The sequence below is a fragment of the Mchenga conophoros genome, linkage group LG10, assembly GCF_057382185.1.
Source record: "Mchenga conophoros isolate Kocher_MC1m ecotype Shallow Benthic linkage group LG10, M_conophoros_male_GT1.1, whole genome shotgun sequence".
Classification (NCBI taxonomy): domain Eukaryota; kingdom Metazoa; phylum Chordata; class Actinopteri; order Cichliformes; family Cichlidae; genus Mchenga; species Mchenga conophoros.
This window is the reverse complement of record NC_140535.1, coordinates 22422184-22446701: the sequence shown is the minus strand read 5'-3', so window position 1 is coordinate 22446701 and position 24518 is coordinate 22422184. Positions and strand designations below refer to the sequence as shown.

Sequence of the window (24518 nt, the reverse complement as noted above, 5' to 3'; positions counted from 1 at the left end):
TGACAACTGAGCATTGTCACAGCCTCATGTCCATCCCTTTATGACCACAGTGTACCCATCTTCAGATGGCTTTTTCTTTGCACAATAGCACGCCATGTTGCAAAGTTCAAAACATCTCAAACTACTTTCTTGAATATAATAATAAGTTGACTGTACTCAAATGGCATTCACGGTCAACAGATTTCAATCCAGTAAAACACCTTTGGGATGTGATGGAACAGGGAGATTGAAATCATGGATGAAACTGCAGCAACTGTTTGATGCTGTCATGTCAATATGGACCAAAATCTCTCAGAAATGTTTCCAGCACCTTGTTAAATCTGTGCCGTGAAGACTTAAAGCAGTTCAGAAGACACAAGGGAGTCATACCTGATATTAGTGTGTCTGATAAAGTGACCGGTGATCTTAAACTTGAATTTGATGTTGCTACTCAGTGACGTTATAGTCCCATGTGATGCCCAGAGTGTAGAATAAAGGCATAAAAGAAACAGGTCTGTTTGGCCTGTTTTTGTTCTCTTACATGCATCTGAAGAAACACAATTCAGCTTTAATTCATCACGTTTTCTTAACAGCTAGGCTTTCTTCAAGTTTTATAAATTTAAAATCTGAAGTCAAGCATTCAACATTTAACAGCGTTCTGCTTCGGGAGAATATCCACAGTAGTTGCTGAGAGATGTATTTTTCTCAGTTACAGTTTCCCAGCCCGATTTTGAACTGCCGACCTCTCAGTCACAAGCCCTCATCTCTAACTTCCAGGCTTCTGTTGGCTCATGCTGAGCAGGTTCATTATTTTCCAACCCAGTTTTGCCAGAAAAACCCCCCAAAAAAACGCTTCTTGATACCAGCATGTTCCTTGGGAACAAAATGTCACAAAATGAGATGTCATCCTCTCTCCTCTCTAGTGAGATCTCCCCGTGCTGATTGCCATAGATGTTGTGATTCTGTCTGTTTATGCGCGCTCAGGCTGAGCACCGGCAACAAGAGCATTAAAGGTGCTACTCTAACTTGTTGTTTTTGAGAAAAGGATAGCATCTTTTGACTTATCATTTATCCGCTGAACTACTAGGAGGTTGAGGCGATGAATGGGAAGGCCTTTGAATTTTTGGTTTATCGTAAATCACCATTAATTTACACAAATATGAGTTTATTGTCTGACTTTGCCCCCAAGAAACACACAGACATATTCTGCTAAATGTAAATCTTGTAGGAAAGTCATCTTCCTGATGACTTAAAGCAAGAGGTGAGAGTGAGCTCTGTTTTTATCTCTCAAGGTTCATGACCAGTCCCTAGTTGTACATTTTACAATATATGACACCAGTGGGATTTTGCTGCAAATCAGCAAAATTGCTTCAGACCGTAAAAGTGGTTAAAAGCACATGGAAAAAAGCAAAGCTGACATTTCTAGAAACAGCAGATGGTGGAACAAGAAGTGAAAGGCTGATGGAAAATCTTATCATACATGTGTAGCCTATAAAAAAAATGTGGTAAAGAAGCTACAATATTGTTGTTGTTGTGACAGGAAGCCTTTGGGATTGTGGTAAAGTGCTTTTTAAAGGATGCAATCTGTGTTTTTATATTAAGATATGAGTTACATGACTTGCATGTCTATCACATAATTTAGAGTAAAATAGATAAATACTACCTGTCTCTGAGACTCCCTTCAGGAACATATACAGAAGCAAGTAGCTACAGAGACCCACAATATCTATCTGAGGGCTAAAATGAATTAGGTCTGCCTTTACCAGATGAGTATTTTATTTTTAGCAAACCAAGTCTAAGGCCTAAAGACTAGTTGGGGCACCCCTTTTAGCCTCCAGTAGCTAGGGATAAAAATCTGTTTTCCCTGACTTGTTGGTGAGGGTTGATGGAGGTCGTTGGCTGTCGCTTGGTTGAATCAGTTCCAAAGAGACTCCTGCACCAAAAAAAACCTGAAATCTGAAAAAAGCATCCTCCTCCTCCGTACAGTAGTGGTAAGATCCAGTCGTGAAATTTGAAGGTAATAAAGAGCCATAAAGTGCTTTCCCCTCCTGTTAGCAGCTAAGTGATGGACATATTAGAGTGAGCCTGTAATATCCAGCAGGAGTTGGTGGAGGTCTAGCCTGAAAGATGGATTTAGATGGACACAAATATAATGTGTAAAGTGTCACTTTGTGCTGACAAGCTTGCAGCATGAATTTAACAGGTAGTGATTTAGAGTTGTGTCCACAGCTTGTTTCTGTAGCCACTGATTGGCTGAATAAACACTCAATGCAGGTGCAAAGTTGAAAGATTTAAACTCCCAGTTATTGAGTTATGGGTTTATGTCAGAAAACTTTCCAGCTACACCCACAAGTGCAGCATGATGTCAACACTGGAGATGGAGTGTTTCCAGTTGTTCTCAGGAAATTTCCATATTACTTATTCCCTCTGTTTCTGTTTCTCTTTGTCCTCTCCAGCGTTAAACGAACCTACCATCGACTACGGCTTCCAGAGGCTACAGAAGGTCATTCCTCGGCACCCTGGTGACCCTGAGAGGCTGCCAAAGGTACCGAAACAGTTCACATTCACAACTTGCCCATTTGTACCACAGCTTGTTGGACTTAGAATAAAACAAGAACTTGTCTTTTGTTTAGGGATATTTCAAAAAGGACAGAAACTGTAGCTTTACAAAGATGTGAATGAAAGAACTTTGTGCTTATATTTTATTTGCTTTGTATATGCTTGTTTTTTATATTTCTGACGAGAATATGTGTTTTTAAATCTCCTGTGGGCTGTTCTTTTACCTCTATGTGAACCCTTTGTGTGTCAGTTTCTTAGTTCCACATTTACAGGGTGAGTGCTTGAGTCTCTTCCAGATCAGAGAGTCATATCTGATTATTTGTTTATCAGCTGGAGATCAAGCAGCGTGTTTAAAGGTTCAGCAGATGTAAACAATTAGCACCAAACGATGAGCTCCGCTTTGATACCAAACTCTGTCATCTTGCTCTGTACATGCAGGATGACTTCTCTCAAAGTGTGTGTGTGTGTGTGTGTGTGTGTGTGTGTGTGTGTGTGTGTGTGTGTGTTCACAAGTCGACCTGTTTCAAGTCTGAAATTGTGTATCTGTGAAGGCAGAGGTCATGCCCTTGTAAACAGCTGCTGTTGATTGGTTCGCCATTCCTGCTGGAACTAGTCCATGATTGGCTGTCTTTGCTGTGACATCATCAAAGAGTGGGCGCTGGTCACGATGTGATGGATGTGGTGATACAGCTGTGTCATCACGGTCATGGTGACACCCTGGATCAACCACATGTGTTATCAATCAGATGTAATGTCCACCATCACCGTGGGAACGTGTTCAATACGTTACGCAATAAACATAACTGGTGGATTTGTTGCTTTCACTTATGGTAAACAGTAATGAGCTCACTGTTGCTTAAAAGCTAATAAACCTACAGTACGGTCAAATTTAGAAATGAGATGATGAGGATCAAAACATCAACCTTCTTTATAGTAGGTGACCTGCTCTACTACCTACAGCCTGCTCTACAGCCACCCTGGATGGGGTCCTGGATGTCATAGTGAACATGTAGCTGAGTGTAATTATCATTTTTTCTTATTCTTAAGGTTTACAGTGCTCTGCTGAGATGAGCCAGAGACACAGATAATATCTGCGCCATAAATTAAGGTGTAAAATAGTAAAAAAAAAAAAAATGGTCACATGTACAGTACAAAATGTGACCTTTAAGGCGGGAAAACTTTTAAAACCTTATTTGTGTCAAAGTCAGTAACTTTTCTCAGATATCAGCAATAGTTCCATACATGCATTTTGATATAACTTATCATTAAGATTAAAGTTGTAGCTTTCTCCTTTTTCAATGAGATAAAAGTTTGTCCTTGTTGCTGATAACTCCCCAGGGGCTTTTTAAGATGACTGCCAAGTGGAAAGACTTTCTCCTAAAAGTTCTGCTTTAGTTTGGTGATAACACCCCCAGGAGCTGCTCGAACATGGAAACCCATGTCATGAAGCTCCTAGACCACGTTATTTGTGCTGATTTTAATGCTGAAGGGGGTTTGTAGCTTATCAGCTTTTGAATCAGCAGAGCGTTAGCAGTTTTTATGCACTGGAGCTCAGCACTCAGCAGCCCCACTCTGTAACTTTACCCGGTCTGTCACTTTGTGTCTGAGTTTCTGTGGAAACTTCCCAAACTGACTTGTTGCATTGGTGGCATCCTACTACAGTACCACTCTGAAACTCAGTGAGCTCTTTAGAACATGCTTGATTTTATACAGCAGTGACAATGGACCGAAAAACATCTAAAATTAAATGTAATTCAGATGTAGGATCTAAGAGGTGCAGCCCAGTACTTTTGTCCATGTAATCTACGGTAGCAACAATCTGTTCTTAACATTGCCGCCTAACTCTATCTTCGCTTTATCCCATAACCATGCTATTTCCCTACTCAAACCTATACTATATTCACCGTGCACAAATATTCATAGTCTTGTCTGAGGATGGATCGCAGCTGTAGGGGTATGACCATCAACATTTTGTCTTAACCATTTAATCATGGGTGATATAGTAGTATGATTGTTATTTGGACAAGTTTTTCAAGTCACTGCTTTAAAGAATACATTTAAATCAATTTACAACCCAAACAATGGGATATTATGCAGCTCACTGTTGTGAGTTGTGAGTTGTGAGTCACTCTCCTGGTCCATGACGCCAATGGTTCAATACTTCTCAAGAATAGGAACAGTTAATTTCAGTATATTTTTGCACTGGTTAAACAGGCACCTCTTTAATGGTCTGCGTATGCAGGCAATTCTAAGATAGTTCAGTGTAACTCATTACCTATGGTCCATTTGTTGTTTGTTGTGTTGCACTGGGCAGATTGAAAATGTGTTTTGCATTTTTAAGGCTTAACATAAATACAGCATACATTGTGCAAAAAGTTATCGCAGTCAGGGATGGATATGAGGAATGAAGCCAGCCCATCAGAGAAGATTTAACTCTTTTAAAAGCTTTTCTGAGCAGGCCTGTCCTGTTTCAGCTTACTATAAATGCAATAAGTGCTGCAGAAAAATCTGTGCAGGAAATGAGGTTCGCAACCTGAAGCGTGCAATACCATAAGTGATGTTAGTAGGAGCTTCTGGTAAAGGCTGAGTCAGAGAAGTGACTGACTCACTTTTTCAAGCATAATCGGACTTTCTGCTTAATTTGTGAGCAAGAGACACGCCCTGCTAACATGTAATACATAATGCTTCCAGCTTGTTTTGTTGTGTTTCACATGAAATCGAAAAGGGGGGGAATAATAAACTTAGACCACACTGAAAAATCTGCTGTGTTTGAGTTGAAGCTTTCTGCAAAATATGCTGGTAATGTGACAAAATTGCCACTTAACTAACTGGCAACACTGGATGCTAATTAAGTTTTTTCTTCTGTTTCTTCTTCTTGCACATAGCAGGTGTGCATTCCTTAATCCAAAAAACTCTTCATGAGAAAAGTGATGAAAAGTGAAATATTTAAAGGGGGAGTTGAGCAATCTTGCCTTATCTCGGCCTTAGTTGACATATTTTCTTTTTTTGGCTTAAGTTTGTCAGTTAAAAAAAAAACAAATGAGCACGCCGAGCAAATAAATGTATCCATAAATACCTTTAGAACCAAATATTATCACATCTGACCCCAAAGCACTATAAAGTATTTTTTTCTTGGCCTGTTTTTTTTATTTCATTTTATTTTATTTTTTTACTCCCATCAAAACTGGTCAGGCTCATTATTGAAGCCATGGAAAATATTTTTATATAAAGCTACAATCAGAGCAACCAAAGTAATGCCATGCATTGATCAGGTGTCACACTGAAGCAACAGATGATAAAGAATTAATCAAAAGCCAAACATGAAGCATCTCCCAGAGATTTTCAGTCATGGTGAGATCAAGATGAAGTTCTTCGGGAGCATGAGAAGTGAGGTTTAAGATAATAAGCGTCTGTTCACCAAGGGACATGTCACAGTTTCTTCAGGCACAGGGTAAAGGGTGAAAAACATGGCAAATGAGTTCAGATCACTTTTGAAATTAGACAATGATTGACAAAAGTCTGAGAAAAACAAGTGTACAATCCCATCTCCCCCTCACCTCTGTTCATGCATTTCTCTGAGGCTTACAGCACTGTGGAGCCAATTTACAAAAAAAAGAAAGAGATCATTCTGATGACAGAAAGCTTTTAAAGCCAGACTTTATTTGAATACAGTCTGTACTTTCTTTATTATTAACTGTGTTATACCGTCAGTGCTCCCACTTTAGATCAAGGTTCATCGCACATGCTTGTATCTGCTTCTGTGTGTGAGTGTGTCTTTGTGCGTGTGATGCATGTGTGTGGCCGTCGCTGGGTAATTCATCATTTTGTAGCCGTGTGGTCGATCAAACTGAGACTTCATTATTGCTGCTCACCAAAGAGAGAGGGAGAGAGAGAGAGAGGGAGGGACTGCATGGGGATTTGTCTTATCTGTTAGTGCGATGCTGGATACATAAGAGAACAATATGAAAATGGTTATAATGATGGCGAGTATGTGCATGTGAGCAGGTGAGCGAAATAAGTTTGGGCGATGGAATATAGTGGGGGTGTTTCGGTTGGCGCCAGAGCCACACACATGCAGACACACACACGTGTACACACACCACAGTCTTGGCTGCTCATCCTGAGAATCGATCAGCCCATTTATCGAAGTTATAGGAGTTTGTTTCCAGGCCTAAAAAGAAGACAGACGGACAGACGGACAGACAAACAGGCGGGGCAGTGGAGTGTGTGAGAGGATTACCAGTGGACAGCCGATTCGATAATTGTTCAGTGAACATTCAGGGGATTTTGTTGGCTACACACACACAAACACACACACACACACACACACACAAACACACAGCAATATTCAGCTGCCAGTTTGTGTCACTGTGATCTCTTCAACATCCAGCCATATGTACGTGCACGTACACTTTCTGTACACAGCGACGCACATATGGACCGTTACGCCTGAAGACACATACAGTAGGCTGTGTTTTCAACATCACGAGTGTCATTTTATTTTGAAAAGTCAGCGACTTTTCTATAGTGGTTTCCATCGTTTTTAACATTAACCTGGTTTTAATTCATAAAACCTGAAGAATAGTTATGAGAATTCCCCATCAGATCGCCATTTTAAGGTTATATTTGTTCAGATAATAATCTTGCTTCTTATCTGGGGTAAAGATACATTTTGTAAAATCAAGGGCCAAATTTTGCATGTGCACATCACCCACCCACTGCTCGTCATCTGTGTGAGTGATTGCTCAGTCCTCACTCGATGTTTTACCTCAGTAAAAACTTTTCTATTAAGTTTCATTAAGTTCATTTTGAAAATTATCCTCCCTGCTAGAGTAAAAAAGATGATAAGTCTGGGTTTGCTTTAGGGTGGACCCGAGAATGCAGTGTTTCTGCCTCTTCCTCCCTCATGGTGTGACGCGACGCTCAACTCGAGGCTTCAAAAGTAAAGTCCACAAATTCACTTCAATTCAGTCTTACTTAGAGCCAAATCACAACAACAGTCACCTCAATGATGGTGGTATATGTTATAAGGTAGAGACATGAACAGGTGATGCTTCAGTGTCGTAATGGAAGTGAATTGGTGCAGTTCACACATTTCTTTTCTTGGTAAACGGTTATTTGGGAAGCATATTTTCCTTTTGTTGGATCATTCGACACAGACACGTCTCTCTCTTTTCCTTAAGTTCAGGTTTTGGGTGTTCATGGTTTTAAAGGTTGACCAGTATGTGTCACCCTTGTAAGAGTGGTGACTTCCTCTGGTGACTCACTCAGCTGACATTGCTATGCAACTCCTTTTGATGATGTCGTACATAACTGAGGTCATGTCATCAGCATCACCATTATGAGTAACTGTGGTGATGCATGAACACACATATTTGAAACTACTCTAAATCCGTGTGTGTGTCACACATATCTTTGTTGACACCACCTCACCACCCATGAGAAGAAATAAAATCTGAAGCCTCAAGTACTAACACTATCTGGCAGCGTTTTTAGCAAGAGAAGAAACGCTCCCTAAAGGACGTGTGTATGAGTGAACACGTCAGTACCTCTGTATCTGTGTGTGATCGGACCTGATATCTCCCGTGAGTCCACATGTAAAGTATGACATCATCTCACTGCGAGGTGTGACCCTGCATGTACGGCATCCCTAATGGCGCATTAGAAGCGGATCGGGCAGCTAATGTGCCAGCATTAGGGAGGAATAAGTCATGTGTGTGCCGTGTCTGTGCCGGCCTGGCACACGCACGTTACACACACATCTGACCCCGCAGAGACTCGGCTCAGCATTTCCTGGTCCTAATGCATACAACATGTGTGTGTCTGCGTGTGTGTGTAATGTATGGTTATCGCATTAGTGCTGGTCATAACTCAGACAGTAAAAGCACCTAGACACCTCCTGTTATTCTTTCTCTTTGCCAGCAGATCTGCCTTCCCTTTAGCTCACCTCCCGCCTCTCTCTCTCTCTCTGTGAGTCTGGCAGACGAACTGTTTGTCTGCATTTTTACCCGAAACAGACAGGAATAGATTATGCTAAAGGTTACAAAAGTCTGGAGAAGCAGTTATATAAACTCAATCAAGGACTTGCATCCTTTATTCGATCCAATGTTGAGTTGGAAAAGTGACAAAACACAAACGCACAAAATTGAAATGACAAATGAGTGCTTGTCAGGTATATATTCCATAAATACCTGACAATAGATGAAATGTGACATGATCAAGAAAGAATCAAGCAGAGATAAAAAGCTGTAAAATTGGACTTTATTGCAGCAATTAAAGTAAACAAAAGGATTCATGGTTAACAAGTAAACATTTCAGAGATGGTTTCCATCACTTGTCATAATTCATCATTATCCGCAGTAAGCCGAGACAGCAGTTGATGGGCAGAAACACGAAGGAGGTGGTTGATCCAAAAACACCCCAGTGAGTTTTGATTTGGTGATTTGCATGTCAAAAACATCCATGCAAACATCTAAACTTGGACAGGATTATGGAAATAAGTAATAAAGTCCACTCTCTGTACCTAAACTTTTACATGTAAATCACCAGATGAGCAGTTTTTAAACGGAAACCTGAAATATTTAGACACGTGCAACTTTTTAAGCAAATTTGAACTTTTTACCTAGTTTCTGAAGCGGCTGCAGGCTGTCGAGGCCCATAGGACGTCAAAACTGGATCGTTGGGCTTTTTGACAACCCGTTAAGTCTCATTCACGTCAGCTAAACGTAGCTGGAAGTGTTACTTATCTGTATTAGCCAGGAGGTAATCTGACGAACATACTTTCCTATTTACGGACAAGCACAACCTGAAAGATTAATTAGGTGATGTATGTGTGCGTCTAAATATGAACAAAGTATTCAGAGTGCATCGATTCCAGACACTTGAATCACGTAGCAGCCAAAGCCTGCAGACCTGATAATGATGATGTTACCAGAGGATCATCTTTCCTTCCCGTTTATCAGCTACTGGCCTTACTGGAACCACTCGAACAGTCAGGATCAGATTTCTGTGTGTGTGTGTGTGTGTGTGTGTGTGTGTGTGTGTGTGTGTGTGTGTGTGTGTGTGTGTGTGCGTGCGTGCGTGCGTGTGTGTGTGTGTGTCTCAGCTCACCAGTCTAATAATGAGAGGTTAACAGAGAGGCAGCCAGACCATAATAATGTGTAAGAGATTGAATTTAGCACCGTGGACAGGCACACTAAAACTGCTGACTGGCTCTGTGACCTCACACACGCACACACAGACACACACTGATGGAGAGGCAATATGTTCCACCAGGCACAAACTCGCAGGAGAGCACACATGCAGCCAACTGTAAGTACATGTGTGAGCGTGTCACACGGTGCAGGTTAATACTGTGAAGCACAGAGTAATTTTCTCTCTGTCACCGGGCAGCCTCACGCTGTGGAAACGACAACACATTAACTGTTAAACAAGACACCTTAGACCCCGGGGTGGGCGCAGAGAGAAAGAGGAAGAAACCAAGAGGGCGGGCGGGTGAGGAAGCAAGGAGAAACAATAAAGAGGCTTGGCAAAAGAGCAAAACAGAGTGGAAGACGGAGGAGACGATTCCCAGCATGTGTGCAAAATGGCAAAAAGGAAGTGGAGGAGAAACACTTGAAGCTGGACCAGGAAAGCAGAAGAAGGGGAGGGTGTGGGGAGGACTGACATGAACAAGTGGGGGAGGGGAAGGCATCAAATCCTCAAATAACTGATTGCACTTTCCATCACAAGATCCAGAAAATGTGAATGAAAACTAGCTTAATCTGGCTTTATTGGTCACCTGGCCTGTTAAACAAATAGAGCAGCACGAGACCAAAACTACTCACACTGTGGTCTATTTTGAACAGAGATGCACGGCAGAAGAGCCTGCAGCACTTTAGATTGACTTCAGAGTATATTTTAAATACCTGTCACCTTAAGATGTCATTAAGATGCACAGGCACATAAAAGCACTTGACTTGACAGCAGGTAATCTGCCTTTAAAAGGACTGAGGAGCAATTTGTTTATCGTGAGTAGATGGTAAAATGGATGTGAAGTAAGGGGAAAGGGAATGCACATGTGTATCATTTAGCAACTATTATAAGTGGAAATTATGGGTGTGCCTTCATGTGTGTGAAGCTCAATTTTACTTTATGGATTCAAGGTTTTTCATACTTCCCGTCTCTTAAGGAAATGTAAGTAGAAAGAAGGAGACAGTTACAGGTGATTAACTGTAATACGTGCTGCTGTCTTCAACTTTTCTCTCTCTTTGTGTCAGGAGGTCATTCTGAAGAGAGCAGCAGACCTGGTGGAAGCCCTCTATGGTTTGCCTCATAATAACCAGGTACACATGCACACACCGCATGGAAAGAGGGAAATCAGTACTTTGCCATTGTGTTTATTCTAAAGCGCTTTCTTCTTCCTGCAGGAGATCATCCTCAAACGTGCAGCAGACATCGCAGAAGCTCTTTACAGCGTTCCTCGAGGTCACACCCAGCTTTCCAGTTCAACTCACAGTGGCATGATGGGAGTCAACTCTTTCACCGGGCAGCTGTCCGTCAACGTATCCGAACCCTCACAAGCCAATCAGGGTAAGAATTTGTCATCATGCTGTTTAGTAATTGCCATTAAATACTTAACATCGCTACAGCGCAGCCTAAAAACACCATATGAGCTCATTTTATTACATATTTGCAGGGACATGTTTAAAATTGGTTTACAGGGAACTTTGTAATTTTTGGTTTTAAATCAAAGGCAGGATATTTGTTTCTTTATCAGCCATCCCATAGTATTTAATCTCTATAAACATATATATTTATTATATATATTTATATACAGAATCTGAAGGCAAGACTCAAAATCTCTGGTCTCTGTTTGGAGCTACCTGACCTACTGACCAATCATGTTTAAACAGGCTTCAGCTACATCTTCTTCCTCTTTAGGCTGCTCCATATAGAGGTCACCACAGTGGATCATCCCAAGCATCCTCCTCTGTCACACCAAACCTCTGCATGTCACTACATCCACAAACCTCCTCTGAGGTCTTCCTCTTTTCTTCCTGCCTGGCAACTCTATATTCAACATCCTATGTCCATTATATCCACTTTCCCTCCTCTGCACATGTCCAAACCATGTCAATCTTCCTCTTGGCAAGGACAAAAAATCACTGTGCAAAGCAAAAGAGGGGTTTCATTTTCTGAAATTCTACCTCAGGCCCATTGCCAATTTAGTTTTGTTTATTCACTATTTTAAATTTTAATTTATAAAAAAAGAACAATACATGGAACGGGAAGTCTGTTCTTTGGCTACACTGGAAGCCCTGGAAATCTTCAATGTCCACACACTCCATGCTTCCACTGTTCCACTTTCTGTGGAGTTCTGTTCTGCAACCAGGAAAATGCTAAATTGAAACTTCCCGTGTGTGGAGATGTGTATTATAAATTATTTTAATTAGCATCACTTCAGTCCTTTTTCCGTATTTCCAGCAGGTTTTGTGCGCAGCAGCAGTAGTGTGTCACCCCACGGTTACGTGCCCAGCTCCACACCTCAGCAGACCAGTTACACCTCAGTCACCAGCACCATGAATGGCTACGCCAACAACACCGGCATGACCAACCTGGGAGGCTCGCCCACTTTCCTCAATGGCTCTGCAGCCAACTCGCCTTATGCTAGTGAGTGGATCTGTGCACCTTTACAATGTGTTTGCACCGCTGCCATTTAATTTCAGGTCCTCCACACTGCCCACATACACCATCAGTACCTTCAGACTCACAGATGAAAGCAGCACCATGCACTCACATACAAACGCATACTGAACCGCGCACGCGCAAAATGCCTGTGGACAGAAAGTGAAAGTCTCAGATGTGCTGTGTGGAGATTCCCCCATGGGGCTTTCTGTCACAGCGTCTTCAAAAACAATCACCAACTCACGGCTCATCGCTCCATTTTGTCCTCCGTCCATCTCTTCCCTCCTTCCCAGAGTGCCTTTTATCTGACAGCCACACCTCTTCTCCCTCTGTTGGTTAATTGCATCCCATTTCCATTTAGCAGAAAGGAAAGACCAAAAAAAAAAGCAGAGAGGGAGGGAAGAGTGGAGCCACGTAGAGAGAAGCGAGATTTTTTTGTTTGAGAAGAGTAAACTGGAAGCCTGGAACCATCTGGTGACACTTCCCATGAAGTTCATTTTAAGCCACATGCAATAGATGGACATCTGACAACTCTGGAACCTGATTTGTTTACAATGAAAAGCAAATTTTGCCTGTATTTGCACACCATGAGCACACTTTATATCTCAAATAGGGAAGAAGGTGCTCCCATTTCATTCAAAAGAGAATCAACTATTAGTTTCTGAAGCTTTAATCATTTTTATTTTAATTTCTGTCTGCTCTCTCCTGTCTCTCCAGTTGTTCCATCCAGTCCTACTATGGCCTCCTCCACCTCTCTTCCCTCCAACTGCTCCTCCTCTTCTGGTGTCTTCTCCTTCTCTCCAGCCAACATGGTGTCAGCAGCAGTTAAACAAAAGTCCGCCTTTGCTCCGGTAGTCAGGCCCTCGTCGTCCCCTCCACCCTCCTGCACCAGTGCCAACGGCAACGGGCTTCAAGGTAATTTAGCATGTTAGTCTATCATATGGTGCTTCGAGGTAGGATTTTCCCCAGCACGTGAGTTTAGGATGATTTCGTTCCTGTTTTTTCAACTAGTCTGTCACATCATCCTCTAACTCCTCTCAGATCCTTACTGCATTGTGAGCACATGTACACACTGTTTTAGGGTTAAATATTTTAGATTAATGAGTTTCTTTGGTCCAAACTGGTCCCAACATCCCCTGTGGCGTTCCTGTTTATTAGTGAAATAACGGAAGAGCTATTGACTGGATTGTAATGAAAATGGGTACAATGCTATTCCAAATAGATTCAATTCAAAGTCAGAGTCTCGAGAGTCTGCATGCTTATGGTAATAAGGTGATTCTGGGCTAAAATGACTTTCACTCATTAGTATTAATTTTCTCTTTTCTGCGCTACAGGCCTGAAACACTACAGGCAACAATATCTGTGGTGTAATGAGGCTTATCCAACTTAAAAAATGCTAAACTAATTCTCCTCTCTTAACTTTGCCACTTTTGAATAATAAAAATATCCCTTCCAAAGCTTTAAGTTGAATCTGGAAAGTTCTCGTCCCTTGCCACTTAGAATAGCCCTTATACACCGACATAAGTTTATGACTGGAAAAGGAAGGAAAATGTAAACGCGGAACTTTAATTCAGTGTTATAAAAGTGCAGTTAATGGGTCAGTGGCAGCATTTTATGAAGCTGCAAGTGCAACAAGAAAATAATCCAATGCTGTATTTCTTTCAGTCCTAGCTCATGTCACATTGTGCTATATAGCAGCTCAGAATGAGACCAAGGCAACATTTCTCTTCTGTTTCATAGCAGACTAAACATTATCCAACACTTACAAATACAGCTGCTATTAAGAAATGTTGCAGTCTCTATAAAGGTTAAAACGCCATAAACAACCACAAAGATGACAGCCACCTTCCCCTAAATCAGACAAACGCTAAATAACTGTGTTGGATGTTAACATTTGCAGCCCTCAGAATATTTTTGGTTCCCCAAGGCCTCAGCCATACAGGCCTAGAGACTAGTTGGCAAACTGATGCCAGCTTGCCATTGCTATGGAAAGGTATGTGCTACCTAACCAGCTGGTTTAACGTTTCTGGAGGTTGCTGCCTGTTCCTAGTTGAAATCAGTCACATAGACTGATTTCATGAACTAGACGTGTCCTTGATTCAACACAGCTGACTTAAATGGCTAAATTACCTCCTCAACATGTCTTGAAGTTCTCCAGAGGCCTTGTAATGAACTAATCATTTGATTCAGGTGTGTTAACCCAGGGTGGGATCTAAAACCTGCAGTACACCAGCACTTGATGCCTGGAGTTGCCTACCCCTGCTGTAGACGGTCTTGTCTACAAACACCGTCCAGCTACTTTCCAAACTGTAGCAAAACTGTGAAAAGTGTAACGCAAACTGGAAATGGCGATTGTTTGACTTTAAAGTAAATGTCACGTGTTTTGAACCATATTGGTTACAGGTATAACCTTTACTTTGAAGGCAAACCTTCTTTTACCATTTTGTGTTGCACTTTTTCACGTTGTACTCCCACTCGGCAAGTAGTTAGCAAGTATTTGCAGACAAACGTGAAAAACTACCGACAACAACAATAACTTTGGTGATTTGTGAGAGTCACCAACCTCCAGCAACCACTGCTAGCCATTTGAAGAATGTATCATGTCCAATATGGCAGACAAAGTGCGCATTTGTCACATCTGGAAACCTTAATACCTCTTTGGGAGCAGCGCCATGGTTGCCAACAGGCTGTCTCTAGGCCTGTGTAACTAAGAGTAAATTGGCAAGCAGTGACCAAAACTTTGAGAACGCCACGTTTAAACTATTTAAATAGCTTTTTTTTTTTTTAAACTTTAAACTATTGTATCTAAGTTTTATTTTTGTTTTGCTTAATAGTTTGGATTAAAACATTTTCAGTTCTTTTTCCTGTCTTTTCTTTTTACTTCTAACCTCCCCTCTTTATTATTCCTCTGAACTGCCACCCTTCCCTTATCATTTCTCCCTTCCTCTCTCTACCAGATCAAACATTTGTGGACTCTAGCAAGTACTCAACAGCCAGCTCTCTACAAGGCCTGGCCTTCACCTGAAGTATGTTCCTCTACTGATTCTTCCTTCAGCTCTGTTAACTCATTACATTGGAACATTTACTCAACTAATTTCACTGAAGCAACCATTGCCGTGTTTCACATCTTCCACTGAACGATTGCGCAAACACTTTCCTGCTTTTTCACCCTTGTACGGCTTTTCTTTCCCTCTCTCCCGCCTCATCGCCAACTCTTCATTCTTCTCGTGTACAGATCAAGAAATTTGTTTTGCTGGGTAACTCCTCCCTGTCTTCCTATTGGCTGGGAAGAAAGATGGGAAGTTAGATATTTACAAAGACCCCCACCCAAAAAAGACATTTGGAGTGGAAAATTTATTGCTCAACATCACTGGCTTTGTGTAGCTGTATGTGAGCGTGTGTGTAGAGTGAGCATGTGCGGGGGTGTGGGAACTCAAAGCGTAGCCTCAAAGCACAGCTGAAATAAACACATCCCACTTACAGCTCCACACACACACACACACACACACACACACTTTCCTCTGTCACAGACACTGGGTGATCACACACTAGCAGCTTACTAGGGAGCGATCAACAATGACAGCTGTTCGACTCTCTTGACAGTTTTTACAGTCAGTCTACCTGCTCCATGGTGTGTGTGTGTGTGTGTGTGTGTGTGTGTGTGTGTGTGTGTGTGTGTGTGTGTGTGTGTGTGACTGAAAGGAAAAAACTGGAGGTTTTACTGAAACAATTTTGTCATGCTGGTACTAAAATAAATTAATCCTTTTTTTCTTGATAGTTTTCACTCACTGTGAAATAAAAAACTGTTCACTTAATAATTTCTCCAGTTTGCTGTGCACATTTCATGGGAACATACCTCTGTATTCAAAGCAACAGGGGCCCACCAAGGATAATGTGCAGGGCAAAGGTAGGGGTCAGGCAAGCAGTAGTTGTGGTTACGGTTGGGGTAATTCTCCAGGAAGTGAACATAATGTCCAAAGTAATGTCCTCTGAAGTGATGTAAACGCGGCTCTGTGTGTGCGACATGTATGTGTGTGTCACTTTTGGGCTGAGCTCTGCTTCTCACATGTTGACACCCATCCCTCGGGTTTAAAGGCAGCACATGCCATGATGCAATCTGTCAGGCACACGTACAAACATACAGTTAAAATATGCCAACTGTTGCTGCGCATAATTAAATGTGTGTGAGCTTAAAAGATGCGTCCCCGCACCACTTTACTGATTTATTTGTCTATTGATGTTTTAAATGTCGCTTCGGTCACACAGCTGCGCAGATGGGAAAACATATTGATGTATTTAAAGGGGGGATTTTTTATGATGATGAAATATTTGGCTGTGTTTTTAACAGTTAATTTTTCCTTCTCTTCCCCTCCTTCCTCTCCCTCTTTTCTCTTTTTTTTCTCTTTCTCCCACCCAGCAGCAATCCCGGGAATGATCGTCCCACCCATGTAAAAGTGTGTGTGCATGATTTTGTGTGTGCGTGTGTGAGTGAGAGAGAGAGAGTTGAACCAAGCACACTCTCACTGATCGTGGTGGAGGCTTCAGTGTGAGTCTGACTCTGGTCGGCGATGGAAGGAGTTGTCCCGATTTGAAGGAACAAACCCAACTCAGGCCCTTTCTAACACAACAAAACAACTTCGAGAGAAAAAGAAGAAGAACAAAAAACAAACTGTTTGCAAGAAAATAAGTTGTTTAGACTTTGTACACCTTGATGCTTTTTATAGGAGAACGGCCACGCCTCTTACAACTCTCCAAGGACACAGGAAGTGTATTTATTTTGGAGAGAATCCACTTCCTCCCATGAGTGTTTGTTGACTTTTTTTTTCTTTTCACGCAACAGTTTATGTGTGATAATCATCTTCTAACTGTAACCTACACGAGGTGGTTTCTATTTAAGAAGTTTTGTCTTTAATGAAGGAGTAAAATGTGAAGCATACCTGATAATGATGAAGTGATGATGAGTCAAAATGATGATGAAGTCACAGGGTCAAATCCAGCCAACACAGACAAGCCAAACCAGACACACACTCACACACGCTTTCACTTCTCTTTGCCAAATCCTTGCCACGCCAAGAGGAAAAAAGAGGAAGCTTCTTATCCGCATCTGATGCTCCAGTTTTAGCCATTTAAGAAGTTTACTTTGAGCCTCCTCTACATACATCTGTCCTGCATCTTCAGTCTTTCAGCCAACAGACTTGCTTCACTTGTAGTAGAAGATAGATTTGACAGTAGATGCATGTAAAAAGGAAACAAATGATCACAGATCCTTTCCCACACAGTAGTACATTATTTTTGTGTGCCAATAGCAGCTTCACTGCTCAGGATTTGACCCCTACCCTCAATTATCCCTGTTACAGCAACTGGTTGAGACGCATACAGCCGCAGAGACCTCTATGAGAGGGAGGACATGTCTTAAAAGACTGCTGCAATTTAGACTTTTATTTAGATGTGTGAGATTTGTTTTCTTGAGTTTTGTCATAATTGAAAAATATTTCTTTGGTTTTTTTGGTTTGCTGTGTTTGTTATTTTGTTTTTTGTTTTTTTATCAGCCGGCCAATCAGATTGTGCTTCTTTTTTCCTTGCCTGCTTTCTCATCTAGTTTGATTTGAAACTTGAGTGGGAAAAGTGCTGCGCTGCAACAAATGTCAAGTTCAAAACATTGCAACTGAGGATTAAGAACAATCGTTTTTTTCAAAAAGTGTTTGCGAAAACAAATGCCAACGAGTCCTTGCAAGAAGAACAGCAACATTAGACCTTTCAGCAGCTGCGCTCAAATGAAGAAAGCTTACGTTTTTGTAGTGACTGCAGTAATACAAGTGTGATTCTAGGATAGGTCAAGAAAACATGCAATACTAACAAAGAAATGCTCTTCATTCCATCTGAACCAAGTTGTATTTGTGCTTAATCGTTACTTTAATTCAGTTTTTTATTTTTATTTATATAGCATCAAATCACAGCAGTATTCGCTTCAAGGGGCTTTAGATCGTAAAGAAACCTCAACTATAAGACAGCCCCCTATGTATAAGCACTTGGCGACAGTGGGAAGGAAAAACTCCCTTTAACAGGAAGAAACCTCCAGCCGAACCATGCTTAAGGAGTGGCAGCCGACTGCTGCAATATGTTAGTGGTGAGGGAAGGAGGAGAGGACAAAACACACAGGAGAGCAAGAAATTAACAATAACTAATGATTAAAAAGTTGTGCATGCACATATAGAGAATGAAAGGATCGCCGACATCACTAACCTGTAATTCATAGTTTTGTTACATCATTTAAAAAAAAACCTGATATATTGTGTAATCCTGATAGGGACGTCATATTGTAATTCTGATGTTTATGTTTCATTCAGATGACTCATCGGTTCAGTATTTTGCACTATTTGTGACCTGAGGTATAAAAAAATGGCATTTTTTGCAGCGCAGAACAAATAGCCAGCAACATGTCTTAAATGCCCGCTGTGTAAAAACTAGCTGCAGTGTGTGTGTTTTTTACAGTCTTGAAGTCTTAAAATATGTTATTTTTGCCAAAGCCCTTTTTGAGACATTTATGCTTAAACAGTCTTACGCCACAATTATTAATATGATGTTTCTTGTCACACATCATAAAAAATGAAAATGCCATTTTAAGTTATCTGTCTGTGCTTAACACACAAGCACATCTTTAAGCCAGGTTTATGCTTTATGGTCCCTGCACTGGTTGTGTAACATGTCAAATGTGATGTCACAACGGCCCAGTCACTGTTTATATTGGTGCTCGTCCTGAATGATAGGTCCCGCCATTTGCAAAAAGCCATGACGTAGGTATCCAGTCGTTAAGTCTGACGCAGTGTTGCCAACTTAGCGACTTTATTGCTATATTTAGCGAGTTTTCAGACCCCTTAAAAAAGACGTGAAAGCGCGTATCTCTTTTACTCTGAACAAGCAGCGGGTGCTGTAATGCAGTCAGTTCTTCTTTTACTCTTTTACTCTTATGCTGTTTTGTGGATCACAAGGTTTAAAACTACTTATAAACACACACACACAAAGTAACTCCACCAGAGTGCCTATTTCCGGTCACTTGCCGGTCCAAGCCCGGGTAAAGGAGCAGGGTTGGAATTGTGACATTAAGAAAAAACAATAATTGCTAAAAGAAATTTAATTTGTAGTTCTAAATAAACTCTAAATGCATTTAGGACGTTTTTTACTCACTTTATGTCTCTTCCACGATGTTATTTCTCTCTCCAACAACATAGGTTACAATTAGATTAGCATGACCATATATGCAAATTAGGCGATGATGTCATTTAGCGACTTTTAGGACAACCAATAGCGATTTTCCTTACTGAGGAGTTGGCAACACTGGTCTGACGTCACTAGCCGTGTCTGGGCCTAAACTCCGCTGCAGGTCCATATATCAAACGATCACTATGGCATTACTGAGAGTTGAAAAATTGTCTAAAGTCTTTTATCTTTAATAAAATGATCAGTGTTCTGCTCTACCAGGTGTAACAACCGAGTTTAACATCCAGGCATCCATGAAAACGGAATTTATGACATTTAACGGAGTCAGAAGTTAGCAGGAAGTTAGCTCGCTAGCTTCTATCTAAATACAATATAGCATGTCCTGACTGTGGAGTTTTGGAAACAAATTAAAACGTACAGCTCTGTTATCACTTCCAACATAAATGAAGACAGAAAACTAAACAGCAGTGACGTTTGTAGGGTTACTGAAGTTTGGCTAGCTGGTATATAATGATGTGATACGTGACCGCTAGCGACACAGCTATGTTAGCATAATATAAACAAGCTAACTTTTTTTCCCACTCGATAAAAGTTAACGTGAGTGTTCTGGGTGGTCAGGAACAAATGTAATCGCATGGCAGGATGCTGTAAAAGGACCAAACTTCAGCCAGGAGAACAACTGAGATAATCCATCCACAATACGAGGTTAGTCATTCATATACTGCTGCATGGGCTGGGCTGTAGTTACATCCTAAGGTTTTAAAAACTGAGCTTAAATAAATGATTAGCGGTAATAAAAGCCGAGGGAGATCAACAGGGATCACTGACTGTTTTAGGAGCTTTTTGAAATTAAATAGAAGAAAATACATAACATTAAACATGTTAACAACACAAAAGCCATATTAAATGCAGACTACTTTAGGCCCGGAAGTAGGATTCGTCATGTCATCACTTAACGACCGGATAGGTTTTCTCTGGAAAGTCTCATCTTTTCAAGCTCATTCTTCTCTTCGTCTGGGAATCTCTCACTCATATCTTCAACCTGCTCCCATCCCCTCCCTTGGGTACAAAAATCGACAAGTGTATGACAAGCTGAAATGACACTAAAAGAGTGCTCCAGCAGTTGTGACATCACTTTTGGCAATTGCCTCAAACAGAAAGCTGAAAATGAATTTGATTCTGAACTGAACAGAAAATCACTTATTTAATATACAGATGTCATCTGTAATTATAGCCTGGGGTGATGTGGACCTAGAATGCCATAATGTTACTACCAAAAACAGGGAAGTACATACTTAAAACGCTTCAATTCTTACATTCACCTCCTCAGCCAAGGGGCAGTAACCAGTAAGTCAGTAAAGCAAAACCCGACAACTGGGATTAAAAACACTTAAAAAAAATCAAGTAGAATGTCTTAAAATTTAACCTTTGAGATGTCAGGAAGCAAAAGAAAAATCCCTGAAAAAATGAAGGAAAATCCTGAAAATCGCCTCTGTAGAGCCGCAGATGTGTTCCTTATTTTATTTGTCTCGTGTCACGATTAAAATGTTATAAATTAATCTTATTTGTTTTTGTATTATAGTGTCTGTTGTTAAAAGCCATACTTCCACTGCTAATTTCAATCAAACTAAAGCAAGCCATGGTGTACTTTTATATTGCGTTAGGAGGCGGATGTTTTTCTTTTTGTCATGTCGTTTGTACCATTCTTGTTACAGTTAGCACCATTTTTTGTTGCATTATGTAGATGTAGTGTTTATGAATATGTCCTTATGATTATTCGTGTTTGTCTTCCATTTGATGGATTTTAGGATTGAACAAAGTTGCTCAATGAAGGCTGAAAGGGATAAAGGAAAATTCTCCTGCTTTAGCGGGTTTTATGTCCTCTCTTTGCTTCCTTCCTCTGTTCATTCACCCTCCCCCTGCAATATTAAATCTGTATGTTTGCCCTCTTTTTCTTCTTTCCCTTCACTTACCCTTTAAATCAAATGAGCCACCTATTTATTTTATCTCAAATATGGGTCTGGTGACCACTGTTCTGTTTCTGGAGTGCCTGTGAGTGCGTGTGACTGTCTGTCATCTTTTTCCTCTGAAAGAAAAGTGACGTTCAAAAGCCGAGGAATGTTTTTTTTGTTGCTTTTTTTAATAGTACATATATAAATACCTGTACAGGAAGGTCTAAATAGAGCGTTTTGTCAAAGGAAGTAAGATCCAAAGCACTTGTCTAACAAAAGTAACACCATTTATCATGGCTTGTCTGCGTTCGGGCTTAGAGTGGTGGGCATCTTCTACACACACGTTATCAGCAGTATCAGTATGGAGGGGAAGAGTACAGAGGAAACTACTGTAAAGATGATAATGATGATTTTTTTCTCATTATTTTGAACTTTGAAGTGTAAAGTAACTTTTTGACTCTCACTATATTTAATTAAAGTTCTTTCTTCTCTGTGAAAAGGTGTCGGTTACTGTCTCTAAAGTGCCACATAGAATGCAACACGCAACACACACATGCAAGGAAATTATGCAGTATAATTATTTCCTGAAAAAAACCACAGTACTTACTATTACTTACGGTATAATTATTTCTTCTTTGGGTAAAACTTAACTATAATAATGATAATTAACCATTTATTCTAGTACTGTATATTTACCCATAAGTCTTTGTAGGCCAATTTAATCGCAATCATGAACATAATCATAATTTCAAATAAAATACGTTTAAATTCTATTTGAGTCTAGGGGAATTAAACATTTTGTCATGGGCCATATTATAAAGTGATACCATTAGATTCTGTGTGTTTTTCCTTATGGATCCACCTGCATTAAAGGTGCAGTGTGAATTAACTTTTGTCTGATTCTGCATCCTACATTTGGGTCCTAAATCCACACTTCATAACGGGCTGTCATGTGACAGTAAACCACCAAACACACAGGTCTCCACCGGTTATCTGAAAACACTCAGTATTAATGCAACTGATGAATGCTGGACATTGTTATTACTCTGTCTCTGATATGACCTTTTACACTATCACTGAACAGAAACTTGACCAATATTGGCAATAGAGGGTGTCTTACAAAGGAAGCATGCATACATCCAGAAAGTCCAGGCTTTGCTCCCTCATTGTTTATTTATTTAAAGCAGAGCGATGGAAGCTTCAGAAATATATACCTAGACTTGTTTATCATGCCCCACGGCTGCATTTTAAATTTTATGTCCTTGGCCTTTGGCTAAAAGCAGTATTTCAGTCTGCTACACAAAAATAAACCAAAAAATCTCAGTGTTGCTTTGGACATAACCATAAAAGGAGAGATTGTGTGCATAATGAGATTTGTATGCCATCAGTTTTCTTTTATATGGTCAAATCACTCTTCTGATTAGGGAAAAACATATGATCATCCTCTTAGTGTTTAGGTATGAACACAAAACCAGCAGCAGAAAGCAAATATGAAAACCAGCACAAAGAGACTTTAACGCGATCGCCACAGTGATTCTACTTTAAGATTATGAAGAGGAAGAAATGGAAGCTGTAGCCTGACTGCTCATCACTGCCTTTGTTACCTGTTGAAGTTCAGGCTCTGCCTGCTGGGCTGGGGTCAGCATTCACTCAGCTTTAAAATCACTTTCAATCTTAGCTAGCTTAGCGTTAGCATGCAGTCTGTGCAGATGAAGTTGTGTTAGCAGCATAATGAGGTTGTTTCCATTCCGGATGCAGTTTAAACTTTACTATTGTGCTCTCTTCCTTTGGTACAATGAAAATGAAAGTTATGTCCATATCCACACTGTAGTGTGTAGTCTTTCTGCTGGGAAGCAGTTGTCTGAAAAAACAGTTCTTGATTCCCATCCCTAGCAGCCACTCGTGTTTTGACTTTATGTTGCTTCCTCTATATATTTTCAATAAAATGAAGGAAAATTAGTAGCCTGGGAGTATTCTAGTATTCATATGAACTCTCTGGTGTTAGATGTAATATGTTCTTTTGTAACTTTACATTGCTATAATCTCATCACATAACACAGTTATGTAATAATGTAATATACTACTGTGCTAAATTCAGTAATCACATTATAGTTAGTTACAGTGGTTCCTCTTCCTGCACTACAATCAGCTGGTTTCAGCTTGTGTTCACCAGGGAGGAAAATGATGGAGTGATCTGCAATTTTTGAAGAGAGGAGATATGGACATGACTTCTGTTTTTATTGCATGACTAGATAACAGGGTAATGATGAATTGCAAACTACATCCAGGACAGAAACTTCTCCACTGGTGCTAACATAACATCTGCTCTTTGCAGGGACACAAAGCTATCCAAAAACTGACTGACATTAAAGCTGAGTGTGTGCTGAAATAGGCCCAGCAGCCAGAACCTGATATTCAGCAGGTAACAAAGACAGTGAGTGAGCAGTCAGACTTGGAGCACTGTAGCCTCAACTTCTCCCTGTATCTATTTCTACAGCAGAATCACAATCGCAATCACTTTGAAGTCTCTCTGGGCTGGGTTTCAGTTTTGTGTTGTTGGCTTTGAGTTCAGACTCAAACACTGAAAGAAAGCGTGTATGTGTGTCATCATTAGGATAGGAATATTTGTCAGGGCTGTAAGATTTATATTTATAACTTGAATTATGTGTTAATGCATGAAATGTAGCAAGTAGTGTAACTAACTGCTTTGGCCAGGGAGTAGTTAACATAATATCACATACATAGGCACATATTATCATTCACACTCAAGTTTTACACACAGCCAATTTTGAACCACCAATAATTGTTTTGGACTGGGTAAGAAAGCTGGAGTAAACTACACAGCCAACGCAAAATCGTGGAAAATCCACACAAAACAGCCCCAATGCAGAACCTTCTCACTAGAAACAATACAACCATCAGCTAACCAGTGCACCACTGTGCAGCCTCAAAAATAAAAATAATCTTTACTGTATTTCATTATATATGAAATGTGAAATATTTGAATGCTACAACTATACTGAAAGTTGAATGTCACCTTCTACACAGTAATCCTTTTCCTACTGACTGTGAAGAGAAGAACAAAGCACAATTTCACTGCTGAGTCATAATAAACAGTTCCATGCCAAAATATTTGTCTCTGAT

The 24518-nt window shown here is 40.5% G+C and overlaps 1 protein-coding gene across 6 annotated transcripts in view; it reads left to right on the top strand.

Annotated features, from left to right (window-relative positions):
• LOC146565950 (transcription factor COE1) overlaps nt 1-21847 on the top strand; it is a 92049-nt gene extending 70202 nt beyond the window's left edge. Inside the window, exons 11-17 of one of the 6 annotated variants that reach the window (XM_085289397.1) lie at nt 2436-2524; nt 10797-10862; nt 10947-11109; nt 12007-12189; nt 12922-13119; nt 15162-15230; nt 16622-21847. In XM_085289397.1, the coding sequence (XP_085145523.1) occupies nt 2436-2524; nt 10797-10862; nt 10947-11109; nt 12007-12189; nt 12922-13119; nt 15162-15229 (767 nt within the window). In that variant the 3' untranslated portion in view covers nt 15230; nt 16622-21847. Of the gene's footprint in view, nt 1-2435; nt 2525-10796; nt 10863-10946; nt 11110-12003; nt 12190-12921; nt 13120-15161; nt 15231-16621 lie in introns of all 6 variants that reach the window. The other 5 variants (XM_085289396.1, XM_085289395.1, XM_085289401.1 and 2 more) reach the window with 5 other exon arrangements.
• The last annotated feature ends 2671 nt before the right edge of the window (nt 21848-24518 follow it).